Source organism: Dendrobates tinctorius, unplaced genomic scaffold (assembly GCF_039654945.1).
Source record: "Dendrobates tinctorius isolate UK_male_01 unplaced genomic scaffold, ASM3965494v1 ptg000127l, whole genome shotgun sequence".
Taxonomy (NCBI): domain Eukaryota; kingdom Metazoa; phylum Chordata; class Amphibia; order Anura; family Dendrobatidae; genus Dendrobates; species Dendrobates tinctorius.
In genome coordinates this window covers 10233377-10250972 of record NW_027361795.1, presented here as the reverse complement: position 1 = coordinate 10250972, position 17596 = coordinate 10233377, and the positions used below count along the sequence as shown (strand labels likewise).

The window sequence follows — 17596 nt, the reverse complement described above, 5'->3', positions numbered from 1 at the left end:
GGGCTCAGGAGGCAGAACCTCTGGCTCCGCCAGCTCAAGGGGTTCAAAAAACTTGGGAGCTGAAACGGATTTGCGCTTGGAGTGCGCCCGCTCCATACCGCGCTCCGAAAAACGGAGGTCAATCCGTGAGGAGACGGAGATTAGCTCCTCTAAGCTGGTGGGGATCTCTCTAGTAGAGAGAGCATCCTTCACATGCTCCGCTAGACCACGTCAAAAAACGGGGATTAGGGCCTTGTCGGACCATTCCAACTCGGACGCCAGTGTCCGAAAACGGACGGCATACTGGCTAACCGAGAGTGACCCCTGAGTAAGGGCGAGTAGCTGCAGGGACGTATCATGCGTGACCCGAGGACCGAGAAAAACTTGCCTGATGGCAGTCAGCAAGTTAGCCGCGGACCGAATCTCGGGGTCACCACGTTCCCACAGAGGCGTAGCCCATTCCAGCGCCTTGCCCGACAGTAGGGAGATGACAAAAGCCACCTTAGCCCGCTCCATAGGGAATTGCGCAGCCAGCAGCTCTAGGTGTATCGAGCACTGGCTGATAAAACCCCTACAGGAGGCGCCATCCCCAGCATATTTATCAGGCAACGGGAGGCGGGTAACTGTCGGCACAAGGGCGGACATGGACAGACGCCCTACCGCGTCCGTAAGTGCTTGGACGGCAGCATCTGTAGCCTGCGCAGCTGCGAGAGACCTCTCAAGGGTATCAAGACGAGCCTCGAGCTGACGCACAAGCTGTAACAGCTGCTGCTGATCCGCCATCTCTAGCCAGACCCTGGCGCTAGTATTATGTTATGAGTGGCGGAAGGCACTAAAAAAAATAAATAATTAAAGTGCCTTCGCCACTCGGGGTCCACCGTGCGGCAGATGGCAAAACCGCTGCTAAGGGAGGCAGTGCACTACAGCGGTAGTGTGCACAGGGTTCTAAATCACTCAAGTGCAAAAGAGGCAGTCTCTGTTATGGGACACAGAGCTGCACAGCAAAATAATAAAGAAAAGGTAACGCTGAGCCTGTTAAACGCACAGGGACACAGCGGCACACGTACGGTAGCCAAGCACAGGAGTAGTTAAAGTGGCACTACAACCAAACGGACTTACCGTGAATGAGCGTGTGCACGGCATTGCAACTGCGAACGCCACAGAAGTCTGCAACCGCAATAACGCAAGCGCGATGCAGGACGCTTTGCTGCTGAGATGGCTGAGGCTTGAGCGCGCTGGCGCTAGCGCTGCTACTGGCTGACCCAATCACTCGCACGCTCGTAATAACCGAGGGAAGGGGTTTCATAATAAGTCAAACACCAGACCAAGCATCCATCAACAAACATACAGCAGCAAGTATCAGAAAATACTAGCGCATGGCATAACGGCCATGCGCACTTTTTATAGTGACCGGGACCTTCCGGAAATCTCCAGAGACCTGAGCTGAACCAATGGAATCAGGAGCAGGACCTGAGCAGCTGACTCCTGAACTCCAGTGGGAGCTCATTCCAGGAGCATGCTCACAAGCTGGCAGAAAGGACTTAGCCTCTGGAGATGAATGAGAGGATCTGGATCTCTGCATTAGTATGGCAGAACACAGATTCCTAACATGGACATTGACTAAACACATACTGCAAAAGCAACCCAGGAGTTTGTAAGGCAAAGAATTAGAATATTGTGCAATGGCCAGGCAAATCACCAAATCTCAACCCCATCAAGAACGCATTTCATATGCTTAAGACAAAACTTATGGCAGATACACAAACAAGCAACAAATGAAGTCAGTTGCAGCAAAGGCGGCAAAGCATCACAAATGAGGAAACCCAGAGTTTAGTGACATCCATGGTTTCCAGACTTCTGGCAGTGACTGCAAAGAATTCTCTACAAAGTATTACAAATGAACATTGTATTTATGGTCAGTTTGTCCAATTACTTATGAGCTCCTGAAATGAGGAGGATTTGTAGAAAATGGATAGAATTTCTAAATGTTTCACACACTATTTTTGTTAAACTCTTTTAAGTGAACGTGAAAGTCTACACTTCAATTGCATGTCAGTTCTTTCATTTTCAATCCAAAATAGTGGCATGCAGAGCTCAAATTACGAAGATTCTGTCACTGTCCAATTATTTCTTAACCTAACTGTAAGTTAAGAATTAACAGGATTCATGCACTCACATGCAGAAAGATTAAAGGCAAATTTCTTATGGAATATTTAGCTACATGATAATATTCTGAATGCTTATTATTATTATTTATTATTATAGCGCCATTTATTCCATGGCGCTTTACATGTGAGGAGGGGTATACATAATACATACAAGTACAGTAATCAAGTCACGACTGGTACAGGATGAAAGAGGACCCTGCCCGCGAGGGCTCACAAACTACAACGGGATGGGTGAGGATACAGTAGGCGAGGGTAGAGCTGGTCATGCAGCGGTTTAGTGGATCGGTGGTTACTGCAAGTTGTAGGCTTGTCAGAAGAGGTAGGTCTTCAAATTCTTTTTGAAGGTTTCCATGGTAGGCGAGAGTCTGATATGCTGTGGAAGAGAGTTCCAGAGTAGGGGGGATGTGCTGGAGAAATCTTGTATGCGATTGTGGGAAGAGGAGATAAGAGGGGAGTAGAGAAGGAGATCTTGTGAGGATCGGAGGTTTCGTGCAGGTAAGTACCGGGAGACTAGGTCACAGATGTACGGAGGACTCAGGTTGTGGATGGCTTTGTATGTCATGGTTAGGGTTTTGAACTGGAGTCTTTGGGTAATGGGGAGCCAGTGCAGGGATTGACAGAGGGGAGAGGCCGGGGAATAGCGGGGGGACAGGTGGATTAGTCGGGCAGCAGAGTTAAGAATAGATTGGAGGGGTACGAGAGTGTTAGAGGGGAGGCCACAGAGCAGGAGGTGATGTGGGCATGGACTAGGGTTTTTGCAGATTCTTGGTTGAGGAATGTATGGATCCGTGAAATATTTTTGAGTTGAAGTTGGTAGGAAGCAGAAAGGGCTTGAATATGTGGTTTGAAAGAGAGATCAGTGTCAAGGATAACCCCGAGGCAGCGAGCTTGTGGGACTGGAGAGAGTGGGCAGCTGTTAACTTTAATGGATAGGTCTGTTGGGGGGGTCACGTGAGATGGGCGAAAGATGATTAATTCTGTTTTGTCCATATTAAGTTTTAGAAATGCTTCAAGCTAAGTAAAAAATGAACAACGTTCATGCATTCATGTGCATAAAGATTAGAAGTAAATTATGTTTTTGGCTTTTTTTTGATGATGCAATATTCTCAAGTGCATAATGATTAAAGGTAAATCGTGCTTTTATCTTTGATGAGCTTCACTATAAAAAATAACAATAAAACGTTCTGATCACGAGAATTACATATTTTCTTAACTCCTGGTGTTAAATTCATGCTGTTCTCCTAGTACTATTCATGCATCTATTATATTTTCATATTTTTTCATATTTTATTTCTTACTCTCAGCCAATCAGGTGAAGTTGTGTTTGGAGGAGTGGATTCCAACTATTACACTGGACAAATTAACTGGGCTCCACTTTCAGATCAACTCTACTGGCAGATTGCTCTTCAGGAGTAAGTATCGTTTACAATTACATTTTTCATTTATTGTGTCCTGTTTCTCCATCTCACATTCAAATGAAGGCCTAAATTAAAAAAAAAAAAAAAATATATATATATATATACACTCACTGGCCACTTTATTAGGTACACCATGCTAGTAACGGGTTGGACCCCCTTTTGCCTTCAGAACTGCCTCAATTCTTCGTGGCAGAGATTCAACAAGGTGCTGGAAGCATTCCTCAGAGATTTTGGACCATATTGACATGATGGCATCACACAGTTGGCGCAGATTTGTCGGCTGCACATCCCTGATGCGAATCTCCCGTTCCACCACATCCCAAAGATGCTCTATTGGATTGAGATCTGGTGACTGAGGAGGCCATTTGAGTACAGTGAACTCATTGTCATGTTCAAGAAACCAATCTGAGATGATTCGAGCTTTATGACATGGCGCATTATCCTGCTGAAAGTAGCCATCAGATGTTGGGTACATTGTGGTCATAAAGGGATGGACATGGTCAGCAACAATACTCAGGTAGGCTGTGGCGTTGCAACGATGCTCAATTGGTACCAAGGGGCCCAAAGAGTGCCAAGAAAAAATTCCCCACACCATGACACCACCACCACCAGCCTGAACCGTTGATACAAGGCTGGATGGATCCATGCTTTCATGTTGTTTACGCCAAATTCTGACCCTACCATCCGAATGTCGCAGCAGAAATCGAGACTCATCAGACCAGGCAACGTTTTTCCAATCTTCTACTGTCCAATTTCGATGAGCTTGTGCAAATTGTAGCCTCAGTTTCCTGTTCTTAGCTGAGAGGAGTGGTACCCAGTGTGGTCTTCTGCTGCTGTAGCCCATCTGCCTCAAAGTTCGACGCACTGTGCGTTCAGAGATGCTCTTCTGCCTACCTTGGTTGTAACGGGTGGCAATTTGAGTCACTGTTGCCTTTCTATCAGCTCGAACCAGTATGCCCATTCTCCTCTGACCTCTGGCATCAACAAGGCATTTCCGGCCACAGAACTGCCGCTCACTGGATTTTTTTTCTTTTTCGGACCATTCTCTGTAAACCCTAGAGATGGTTGTGCGTGAAAATCCCAGTAGATCAGCAGTTTCTGAAATACTCAGACCAGCCCTTCTGGCACCAACAATCATGCCACGTTCAAAGGCACTCAAATCACCTTTCTTCCCCATACTGATGCTCGGTTTGAACTGCAGGAGATTGTCTTGACCATGTCTACATGCCTAAATGCACTGAGTTGCCGCCATGTGATTGGCTGATTAGAAATTAAGTCTTAACACACAGTTGGACAGGTGTACCTAATAAAGTGGCCAGTGAGTGTATATATATATATATATATATATATATATATATATATATATATTTCTGGGTGCATTGAATTCCATGGTGCTTACCAAAGTTTCACCAATAGATCAGCTTCCAGGTCTTATGGATGAATAACAAATTGACTCCTTAGTTGTCTAGATTATTTAAACTTTTTGCATAATAATTTTGATGATCATAACAATATAAAGTTAGTTTGAGCTTATTTTAAAGTACATCTACTACCTGCATTACAAATATATAAAATTAGAACAATTGAGGTCATGGAATTTGTCTTCAAAGTATATACAAAAATAGTTTATTTATACATTGATTATGAACTGCAATAAGATCACTAAAATACATTGATATATAAGTATTATATAGGTAGAATTTGATGCGAAGGAAACAGTAAAAGAGGGGGGTCTGGAAGACAAAACTGAGGCTATGTGCCCACGTATGCAGAAAATTTCTGCTTCAATACCGGACTCCTTCCCAGAAAACGCACCGTGCGTTTTTTTCCACGCGTCTTCTGACTCATAGCAAATAGCTAAAAAGGCAGACTTTTCCGCAAAATTAATGAACATGCTGCGTTTTTTACCACAAAGCTTTTTTTCGCATCAATGTGCACAAAAAGCGCGGAATTCATTTTTGAAGCATTTTGACCGGGACAAACGCTTCAAAAATGCCCAAAAAACGCTTACGTGGGCACACAGCCTAAGGCTGTGTGCACACGCTGCAGATTCACCTGTGGATTTTTCCGTGCGTCCGCAGGTAAAACCGCAGGTAAAGTGACCTGCGGTATTCCTGCGGATTGGCCAGCGGTTTTCCGCTGCAGTTTGACACCTGGACAATGGAATAGGTCTCAAACCGCAGCGAAATCCGCAGAAAGAATTGACATGCTGCGGATTTAAAACCGCAGCTTTTCCACACGGAAAAATCTGCAGCACCTGCACTGCGGATTGTAAATCCCATTGACTTACATTGTACTGTACACTGTCTGCGGAACTGCTGAGGATCCACAGAGGCCAATCCGCAGCAGATCCGCAGCAGAATCCGCAGCAGAATCCGCAGCGTGTGTACATACCCTAAGATGTAAAGTGTATGACTGGTAGGATCAAGTTCTTGAAAAAACTAAACCATGATTTACAGTGTGCAGAGGCCTTTAAGAGGCAGACAATATAGTGGATAGTTCAAGATTGATCCTCACCCATATCGGTCACAATGTTATCACCAGACTGCCAGCTCCTACGCACATTTTGTGTAGGCTTTAGGTAAGGTTCACATTTGCGGTTGAGTCCGCAGCGTATGGTCCGCAACTGCAATGCATGCAAAAACGCACGCAAACGCATGCATGCATTTGCAGCTGTGGACGATAGGCAAGAGCCATTTTCCCGGTGAATTTTTGAATTTACACAAGCCACGCCCAATTGGCGTGTCTTATGTAAATTACTGTGTACACAATTACATAGCCAGTAACGCGGGTTTTTTTACGCACGTCATCCGCAGTCATCCACTTGCCGATGACTACGGATATTTGACACAGCAAAAAATGGAACAAGATGCGTTCGGAGCGCCCCGCCACATACCGCTAAAAGACGCAACCGTACGGAAACGCACCGAAACGCATAGAAGCGCATGTCCCTGCATACCCCATGTTAAAGATAGGTACGCAGGGCGCATGCGGATGTATGCTCATCAAACGCAGCGTACTAAACCGCAAATGTGAAGTCGGCCTAGTTTTTTTGGGTTTTTGTACATCTCAACAACTTTGTCCTTGACTCATTTGGAGATCTCCTTAGTCTTTATGGTGTTTGGTTAGTGGTGCCTCTTGCTTAATGGTGTTGCAGCCTCTGTGGATTTTCAAAAAAGGTGTGTATACTGACAGACATGTGACACTTAGATTGCACACAGGTGGACTTCCTTTCACTAAACATGTGACTTATGAAGGCAATTGTTTGCACCAGAAATCTGTAGGGGCGTCATAGCAAAAGGGGTGAATATATATGCACATGTCAATTTTTAGTTATTTGATCCCATAAATTTAATTTATGTCTATATTTTTCTCATTTCACTTCACCAACTTAGACTGTTTAGTGCTGCTGCATCACACACAAATCAGATTCCAAAAATGTTTAAACACAGGTTGTAAAAAGCAAAGGAGGTGAATACTTTTTCAAGCCACTGTATTAGTCATATTCAGTTTTCTGAGTGATTAAAGAATTGGTTTATAAGCATCTGTTGACTTGCAAGTCATACTAGAACTTATTTTTTCCTAAACATTTAACTATTTTTATAGATTTTATATTTTTATATTTTCTAATAGAAAATAAATAATATTTAAATAAAATATTTTAAATATAATAAAAAAATCTAAAAATTTTAAATATATTTTAATAAATATTTTATATTTTTTTATTTCCTAGTTTTATAGATTTGTTGACTTGCAAGTCATATAGAACTTATATTTTTCTAAACATTTGTCTATTTTTACAGATTTTCCATCAATGGACAAGCTACTGGATGGTGCAGTGGTGGTTGTCAAGCCATCGTAGATACTGGAACCACACAGCTCAATATTCCCCAAACATACATGCAACAACTGCTACCATACCTTGGCATCCAGCAGACACAGAACGGAGGCGTAAGACTGTTTTCATTTATATTGTATACAAATGTGCACATATATATATATATATATATATATATATATATATACACAGAGAGAGCTACGGATATTGCTTTCGGTGTGTGTGTGTATATATATATATATATATATATATAAGTACCGCGCAAATGTTTTAGGGAGGTGTGTGAAAACTACTGAAGTAAGAATGCTTTAAAAAATATTAATAGATTATTTTTTATCAATTAACAAACTGCAAGGTAAACAATCAAAAGAGAAATCTAAATCAAAACAATATTTGGTGTAACCAGCCTCTGCCGCAGGTACACGTGCACACAGTTTTTGAAGAACCTCAGCAGGAACGTTATTCCAAACATTTTGGAGGAATAACCACAGACTTTCTGTGGGTGTAGGCTTTACAAATCCTTCTGTCTCTTCATATAATCCCAGACAGACTCAATGATGTTGAGATTAAGTCTCTGTGGGGGCCATATAGTCACTTCAAGGACTCCTTGTTCTTCCTTACGCTGAAAAAAGTTCTTAATTATAATGGCTGTATGTTTCCGGTAGTTGTTCTGCTGCAGGATACATTTAGAGCCAATCAGATGCCTACCAGATGGTACTGCATGGTCGATAAGTATCTGACTCTATTTCTAAGCACACCATTATTTCTTACCAAATCCCCAACTCCATTTGCTGATATGCAGCCCCAAACTTGCAAAGAACCTCCACCATGCTTCACTGTTGCCTGCAGACGCTCATTATTGTACTGCACTCCAGACTTCTGGTCAACAAAACAGCCTTCAGTTACAACCGCCACATATTTCACATTGTGACTCAGCAGTCCAGAGCACCTGCTGCCATTTTTTTGCACTCCAGCTCCCATGCACCCCAGCTCCTATGTTTTTGTGCACAGTGATTCATTTGGCCTTATTTCCATGTGGAAAATATGGCATTTTTGCTGCAATTCTTTCACGATGACTACTTCTGGCCATATTTCTCCAAAAAAAAAAGATGAGTGTAACTGGTTTCCACTTTCAGCTGTTAACTCTGAGCTGATGACACTAATGGACATCCAAAGTAAAGCAAGCATAATGTGTCTTTCATTTCCTTGGCTGATCACTGCATCTAGAGTCCTCAATGTTGTCCATTTCTTGGTGCTCTTTCAAGAGAGCTTGAACAGAACATCTTGAAACTCAGATTGCTTTGAAAACTTTTCCTGTGAGAGACCTTGATGATGCTGTTTAGCTACCTAGTGTTTTGTTGCTGTGCGCAGTCATGACTTGATGTGCGACTAGTGACATGAAACTATCTTCCACAGCCTCACCATTGTGGTAGAATCTGGCTTTTCCTGACACAGATTTACGTCTCCTACACGGCTTTCTGTTTCAGTTAATAACTGTAATTTACCCAGAAACGTACATCCATCTGCACAGTGAGGACTCATGCTAAGTGCACACGTAGATTTTCCTCCTGCGGATTTTTCCGCGCAGATTTGAAGAAATCCGCAGGTCAAATGACCTGCATTTTTCCTGCGGATTTCTTCCTGTTTTTGTGCGGTTTTTGTGCGGTTTTCCACTGCGGTTTTCCTCCTGCGGATTTGGAGAAAGGAGCAGGTGGAAAACCGCACAAAAGAAGTGACATGCTGCATTTTTTGTACCACACAAAAACCGTGCTGAAAAAACCGCAGCGTCTGCACAGTGTTTTTTTTTTTTTAATTGATTTACATTGTACTGTAAATCACTTTGTGGATCCGCAGCGTTTCTGCGCGGTAAAATCCGCTGCGGATCCGCAGGAAAAATGCATCATGTGCACATGGCCTAAGAGGTATGGGGGCCTACTTCCAGCTCCAAAGTGGCAAATAATTTCTGTCACAGACACATAATTGCCATTATTGGACTGCAAAGAGACCATATATTGTTCTCGCACAGTAGGCCTTTTTCTGTCTGTGTCTACCCTGTTTCAACCCACATATGAAATTGATGATCTTTGTCACCTGTTTTGTATAAATGATTACCTATACACCTGGTTATAATTCTACAAAATCCCTAATTTTGTACAAGTGTACTCAGAAGAATTGCTACTGTTTTGAGGCAAATGGCAGTCACACCAATAGATTTGATTTAGAGTTCTCCCTTGTTCGCTCGCTTTGCATTTTGACAATTTGGTAAAAAATAAAATATAAACTTATATTTTTTAAATAATTCTTACTTTCCAGTATTTTTTCCACACTGGCCTAAATCTTTTGCGCAGTATTGTATATGTTTTATTTATATTGATAGTTACAAAACTGTGCTTTTTTATATAGGAGAGCATTGCAGATATTGATTGAGATGCATTTTTTAGTTAATTGCTGATAAATATTTTGGCGCAATGTCTGATCTACCCTATATCCAAATTATACTTTTCCATTTTCAGTATTACGTTAACTGCAACAACCTTCAGAGCTTGCCAACTCTCACCTTCACCATCAATGGAGTCTCTTACCCCCTGGAACCATCCGCATACATCATTCAGGTAAACACTTGAAAAATTATAGGTAATTTATTAAATGTAGATATCGAAGAAATCATGTTCTTGCAAAAATCTGCAGAGATTTCAAAAGGTAAGTCAGACTTGCTCATCATCTAGAGAAAAACAAATAAGAAGCCGCAATATGGATAAACTTGAGAAGACGGATGCCGAGCTTCCAGGAGATTTACCAAAAACCTAGACTATACAAAAGCAGAGAAAAATGGATGAAAGCAGTAATTCAGAATTTAAAAAATGCAAAATGGCTGTAATGATGAGCTGAGACGCAGCATATAACTAAGACTTGGGGAATAAAAATACAGATACATTTGAATTCTGGAGTGCTGCTTTCATCCTCATTTTTATGCTTTAGAAACATTGAAGTCTTTATCATTTTCAGAGTTTAGGATATGTCTGCAGTATTGACAGTGAAAATGTCATATCATCACCAGGGCATATCGCTTTAATTATGGGTTCCTAAAGTGAGGTACACAACTGACGGTTGCAGGCGGGCCTCTGGTTGAGGACCGCTGATCTATAGAATAGTGAGTTTGTTTCTTGTAGATATTAATTTTCAGTCTGCTTTAGATAGACATTTGAAGAGAACGGGGGTTTTTTTCAATACAAATTCTTCATTTATATTAATTACATTATAATAAAAGTTCAAACCCTCTGTACATGTTGATACATCTTTTTCATGTAGAGGATTACATTATAATTATGTTAAATTTCTAGGAGAATGGATACTGTTCCGCCAACTTCATAGACATCAGTCTTCCAGCACAGAATGGAGACCCTCTCTGGATCCTGGGAGATGTTTTCCTGAGGCAGTATTATTCAGTCTTTGACTTTGGAAACAGTCGCGTTGGATTTGCTCAAGTGGCATAGACTGCCTGGAATTTCCACTGTGCTGGAAACATGAGAACACCATGATCAATAACAATATCTTTCAGCCAATTATATTGCGATATATTTTGCGGAGTATTCTTATTTCATATCCATGATTCCCATGTCTAACAATAAACTGGGTGCAAAAAATTACTTAATGTTTGTTGTGTTTTTTATATTCTTCTTTGAAGAAAAGCTAATCTCAGAAAAATCACAAACCATTTTATATTTGCGAGCATGGTTCTTAATAATATTAGTTACATTATAATTGCCTTTACTGTTTCCACATTAATTATTTTCTGACACAAAATTCATTTGCCAGCTTTGTGAAATTCAAAAATTGTGATTAGCAGCTAATCAATTTGCCATGCTGGGAATTGCAAGTTCTGCAAAGCCTTAAGTTGCCTGTAAAAACTCTGAGGTCTCCTATGACTGTACTTAAAGGTTTGGTCTTGGACCTGTGGCAGGGCTAAGGGTCGTGTAATCGATGGGAGATATGTGTCTCATAAATGGCTTATCTCCATAATGTAAGGCAGAAGTAAAGCATACCAGATATTGTTATTGTTTTTTGTTTGAAGGACCTGTGGTGAGGTCACAGTCAGGTGACCAGTCAGCTGCTGGGAACGTGGGTGTGGCTACAGCCTTATAATGTGGCCTGCTCCTGAACCAAGGAGTTGTGTGTGGGGAGGACTAAACCTCCCATGTGTGCTGAGACTCCTGCTCTGAGTCTACAACTACGGACATTGTGTTATTTTGCCTGAGCTAAAAGGCTATTTGTTTGCTGTTACGTTGCCTTGTGCGTTTATGCCGTGAATAAACTGCAAGCACTGTGGAAGAACCTGTCTCACATTTGTCTCCCGCTGCACCTAAGCGAGCCACATCCCCACAATTGGTGGTACACGTGCGGGCAGCGGTCCCAGCAGAGACTTGAGACAGTTGCTGCATGTCCTGGGTGAAGTTTGCAGCGGGGCAACAAGCATTGCCTGGAATCATGGAGGACCTCATGAAACACCTGGTCCAGTCCCAGGCACTGCAGCAGGAAACCAACAAGCTGTTGTTACAGCAGATCCAGCAAAGCCAGCAGGAGCAGCGGCAGCAGTTCCAGCAAAGCCAGCAGGAACAACGGCAGCAGATGCAGCTTCTGGCAACCGCCATCCAGGAGGGCAGGACGAGCGCCCCAACCCCAGGTCGGGCTGATGCCACCGACGTCGAGAAGGCGGTAAGACGCGCATTACAAAAAATGACCCCTGAGGATGATGTGGAGGCCTTCCTGACGGTGTTTGAGAGGGTGGCTGAGAGGGAAAAACTTCAGCCAGAGCGGTGGGTGGAGGTACTGGCCCCTTACCTAACGGGGGAGCCCCAGAAGGCGTACTTTGACCTGACGGTACAAGATGCCAGAGAGTATCCCAAATTAAAAGCGGAAATTCTCGCCCGCTTGGGGGTAACAATGACTACCAGGGCACAGAGAGTGCATCGTTGGGCCTATCACCGGGACAAACCCCCGCGCTCCCAAATGTTTGACCTGTTGCACCTGGTCCAGAAATGGCTGCAGCCAGAGTCGGCTTCCCCTGCACAGATGGTAGAGCGAGTTGTGATGGATCGGTTTGTGCATTCTCTGCCGAGACCTCTACAGACTTGGGTTGCCCAGGGTGATCCCCAAAATGCTGATGAACTGGTTGGGCTGGTCGAGAGATACCAGGGGATGGAAGGTTCCTTGGGGAAGCAGCCCATTCCATATTGGGGGTCCCAGCAGGGGGCGGAGTCACAAAAAGGGGTGGTGCGTCCAAGGTCAAAAGGGGCGGGGGAGGCGGTGCCCAAGGTCCCCTCGGGTGTTATTTGCTGGAAGTGTCATGGGCCAGGACATATAGCGGCCCGTTGTCCCCAGACCACCGAGCAGATGGACTGCAGCATGGGACGCCGTAGTTCATACTACGCATATCCAGCTTGCAGTGTGAACTCGCTACCCAACATGGGGCCACAAGCGTGTCCCGTGAAGGTGAACGGTCGAGCAGTAATGGCGCTTCTGGACTCCGGGAGCTTGGTGACCCTTGTGAGGGCCAGTTTTCCTCTAAACATACTCCCGGGTAAAAAGATTGGTGTTCGGTGCATACATGGCGATGCAAAGGACTACCCTATGGCTAGGGTGAAGATTGAAACGGCGCATGGCACCGAGTCGCATGAAGTTGGCGTTGTTCGAGACTTGTTGCATCCCATAATTATTGGCCGGGATTTCTGTCTGTTTTGGGATCTGTGGGGGATGGGTTCTGAGTGTGCTAGCAAGAGCAGGGAACCAATCCACCCCACTGAGGTATCGCCACCACCAGAGGCAGACGAGTTCCCTTTATGTGTCCTTGTTGGGGATGAAGAGGAAGGGTCCCCTGTACCTGACATCCCGGAGTTAGGGGTGGCCGGGGAGAATTTTGGGACTGCCCAACATAGGGACCCCACACTAAGGGAAGCCTTTAACAATGTCACCGTCATTAATGGGGTTGCACAAGAGCCGGGAGCAGACACAAGGTTTCCCCATTTTATGTTGAGTGGGGAATTGTTGTACCGGGTCACGAAAATAAGGGAGGAGGTGGCAGAGCAGTTAATAGTACCAGGCCCCTATAGACGAAAAGTGTTGGACATGGCCCATTCACACATCTTGGGGGGACACCTGGGGGTGGAAAAAACCCAGGAACGGATTGTACAGAGGTTCTATTGGCCTGGGTGTCACCGGGAAATAGTAAACTATTGCAGGTCCTGCCCGACATGTCAGTTAACTGCCCCCACATCTCATTTTCGGAACCCTCTTGTGCCACTGCCCATTATTGAGGTGCCATTTGAGAGAATTGCCATGGACTTGGTCGGTCCCTTAGTTAAATCAGCTCGGGGCCATCAGTATATATTAGTCATCCTGGACTATGCCACACGCTATCCTGAGGCCATTCCCCTGAGAAACTCCTCTGCGAAGAGTATAGCCCGGGAGCTGGTCCATGTGTTTTCCCGGACGGGTTTGCCGAAGGAGATCCTGACCGACCAGGGGACACCTTTTATGAGCAAGGTGATGAGAGAATTGTGCAGAGTCTTGCAAATTTCCCAGCTGAGGACTTCAGTGTACCATCCACAGTCAGATGGCCTTGTTGAGAGGTTTAACAAGACCCTGAAGAGCATGCTGAGAAAAGTCATAGAGGAAGATGGTAGAGACTGGGATTGTCTCTTACCGTATTTACTGTTTTCTATCCGTGAAGTTCCCCAGGCCTCCACGGGGTTCTCCCCCTTCGAGCTTCTGTACGGCCGGCATCCGCGAGGTCTCCTAGATATAGCCAAGGAAACCTGGGAAGCCGAAGTCACGCCCCACAGAAGCGTCATTGAGCATGTGGCACTGATGCAGCAGAGGGTTGCAAAGGTGATGCCCATTGTTAAAGAACATCTCCGCCAGGCACAAGAGGCTCAGGCCAGGGTCTACAACCGGTCAGCCAGAGTGAGGCAGTTCAATCCGGGAGACCGAGTTCTCGTGCTAATCCCGACGGTGGAAAGTAAGTTCTTGGCCAAGTGGCAAGGGCCATATGAGGTGGTGGAGAAACTGGGAGACGTAAACTACAAGATCCACCAACCCAGAAGACGGAAGCCATACCAGGTTTACCATGTTAACCTTATCAAGCCGTGGCAAGATAGAGAGCCAGCGGTAACTCCGTGCTTGCTGGGCAACCTAGAAGGGGAGGTTGGAGCCGTTACCATAGCGGAGACTCTATCGAAGGCCCAGAAGCAGCAGTGCCGGGAGTTACTCCAGAAAAACCGGGACCTGTTCTCAGAGTTGCCGGGGTGCACGAAGGTGGTGGAGCACGAAATTCTGACCGAGCCACATGTGCGGGTGAACGTGAAACCATATCGTATTCCTGAGGCCCGGCGAGAGGTAATCTCCAAGGAGGTGCAGCGTATATTGAAGCTCGGGGTCATTGAGGAATCCAAGAGCGGCTGGTCGAGCCCGATTGTCCTGGTCCCAAAACCTGATGGTGAATGGAGGTTCTGCAACGATTACCGGAAGCTGAATGAGGTCTCCAAGTTCGACGCTTATCCCATGCCACGCGTTGATGAGCTCATCGAGAGACTTGGACCTGCCAGGTACATAACCACTTTGGATCTGACCAAGGGATATTGTCAGATCCCCATGGCACAGGAAGCCAAGGAGAAGACGGCATTCTCCACACCAGACGGGTGCTTCCAGTATGTCCGGATGCCGTTTGGCCTACAGGGAGCTCCAGCAACCTTCCAGAGGGCGATGGATAGAATCCTTGCACCTCATAAGCTATACGCTGCTGCATACCTGGATGATATCGTCATCTTTACCCCGGACTGGGAGACTCACCTGGAAAAGGTCCAAGCAGTGTTTGACGCTCTAAGAGAGGCAGGGTTTACAATAAACCCGAAGAAGTGTGCCTTGGGGAGAGAAGAAGCCAAGTACCTCGGATATGTAGTGGGGCGTGGCGAGATCAAACCCCAAATCAATAAAGTGGAGGCAATTCAAACATGGCCGAGACCTCTGTCAAAGAAGCAAGTTAAAGCCTTCCTGGGGATTGTGGGATATTACAGGAGGTTTATCCCAAACTTCGCCACAATGGCTGCACCTCTAACTGATCTGCTTAAAGGGACAAAGTCAGTGATGGTCAGCTGGTCCGAAGAAGCAGAGTCAGCCTTCCAAGAAATGAAGGGAGCGCTTTGTAAGCAACCCGTTTTGGTGGCCCCAGACTTTAAACGTGAATTTGTCCTCCAGACAGATGCCTCAGATGTCGGGGTAGGAGCTGTCCTTTCCCAAGAGATACGTGGGGAGGAGCATCCTGTTCTCTACTTGAGTAGGAAGTTGACTTCTTGTGAGAGAAATTACTCAGTTGTAGAGAAGGAGTGTTTGGCCATAAAATGGGCAGTGGACACATTACGGTACTACCTGGTGGGACGGAAGTTTAGGTTAATATCCGACCATGCCCCACTCAGGTGGATGAGGGAAACCAAGGGCAAGAATGCTAGGGTCACCCGCTGGTTCTTAGCCCTACAAGACTTCAGCTTCCATGTAGAGCATAGGGCCGGGAAGCTACATGGGAATGCCGATGCCCTCTCCAGAATCCCTTGCCTGGTAGGTGAAAGTGCCAAGCCCCACGGCTTTAGGCAGAGGGGGGAGGTATGTGGCAGGGCTAAGGGTCGTGTAATCGATGGGAGATATGTGTCTCATAAATGGCTTATCTCCATAATGTAAGGCAGAAGTAAAGCATACCAGATATTGTTATTGTTTTTTGTTTGAAGGACCTGTGGTGAGGTCACAGTCAGGTGACCAGTCAGCTGCTGGGAATGTGGGTGTGGCTACAGCCTTATAATGTGGCCTGCTCCTGAACCAAGGAGTTGTGTGTGGGGAGGACTAAACCTCCCATGTGTGCTGAGACTCCTGCTCTGAGTCTACAACTACGGACATTGTGTTATTTTGCCTGAGCTAAAAGGCTATTTGTTTGCTGTTACGTTGCCTTGTGCGTTTATGCCGTGAATAAACTGCAAGCACTGTGGAAGAACCTGTCTCACATTTGTCTCCCGCTGCACCTAAGCGAGCCACATCCCCACAGACCAAAAATGTCCTTTCTAAATATCTACCTTTACACCCTAACCACTTTTGTAATTATCCTTATTATACTGTCTGGGTTGCCCTCCCAGGGACGTGGGGTACTCGGTACCGGGCCGGTATCAGCGGGATGTGTCAAAGCAGCGGTGACCCGGACCGTGGCCCTGGGCGCCCAAGTAATGGGGGAATTGGAATGGTGGTGGAATGTAGTTAAATGAATAGTTTGTGACGCCACCTGTGGTGTTCGGCAAGTGAGGTGTTAGACCGACGCTGCATGCAGATCCTCTGGGACTGATGGTGTGTTGCAGCCAAGATGGTGAAGCTCCCCACAGGTGGAGCTGTAGTCCCAGGGCAGTGTAAATGTGGAATTAGAGGAGAGGCACAAGCGGTGTAGAAGCTGGTACCAGATGTAGCGGTGCTGGGTGCGTTGGTGCAAGAATGAATGGAGGACACCAGGGCTTGTAGTTCCAAAGCTTTGCTCACAGTCTGTAGTACACACAGGTGCCTGCCTCCGTGCCGTGTCCTCCGGGTCAGGGACTCAGTCAACCTCCAGGCAAGATGGAATGCTCCCTTCCAACGCTCCGCCAACATGTACCTTTGTGAACGTCTCCTCTATAGCGCCTTTAAGTGTGAAGTACTCCCAGTACTGAGTTACACTGGAGTGCCTCCTGACTGATGTTCCCAAGAACTCTATTTGTACGGCTGACAGCTGTAGCCTGCTTCGGGGACTCCCCACTCCTGAGTCCCGGCTCACTATCCGAGTTGCTGTTGTGCCCCCAAGTCTTAGATGGGAGCAGTGCATTTACAGCCCACTACTCCACCGGTGTCTGCCGCAGAACCACCAGCGTCCACACAACCTCGGGGACCGGGCCCCGGCCCCACGCCCAGAACCTCTAGGCAGGGTTCTTCCTCCAACCCACGTTCTCTCTGTTCCCTGTTACTCCTACGTTCCGTACTATTCCTCCCTTCACATGGAAGATCAGGTTTCAGTTCAATGTCTTTCTCCTTCTTTCCTTTCCCGTGCCAGCAGACCCAGGTCACTCAGGTCCGCTGCAGCACCTCCTTCCTCCATCCCTCTCTCAGGGATCTTCTCTCCTCTCTGAGTGGCTTCC

General features: G+C 45.7%; 1 protein-coding gene across 2 annotated transcripts in view; it reads left to right on the top strand.

The window, feature by feature from the left end:
- Positions 1 to 11050, top strand: part of LOC141047408 (gastricsin-like) — an 81354-nt gene extending 70304 nt beyond the window's left edge. For both annotated transcript variants that reach the window (XM_073542481.1, XM_073542482.1), the window contains exons 6-9: positions 3452 to 3559; positions 7369 to 7516; positions 9917 to 10015; positions 10745 to 11050. In XM_073542481.1, the coding sequence (XP_073398582.1) occupies positions 3452 to 3559; positions 7369 to 7516; positions 9917 to 10015; positions 10745 to 10897 (508 nt within the window). In that variant the 3' untranslated portion in view covers positions 10898 to 11050. The remainder of the gene's footprint in view (positions 1 to 3451; positions 3560 to 7368; positions 7517 to 9916; positions 10016 to 10744) is intronic.
- Positions 11051 to 17596: the final 6546 nt, after the last annotated feature.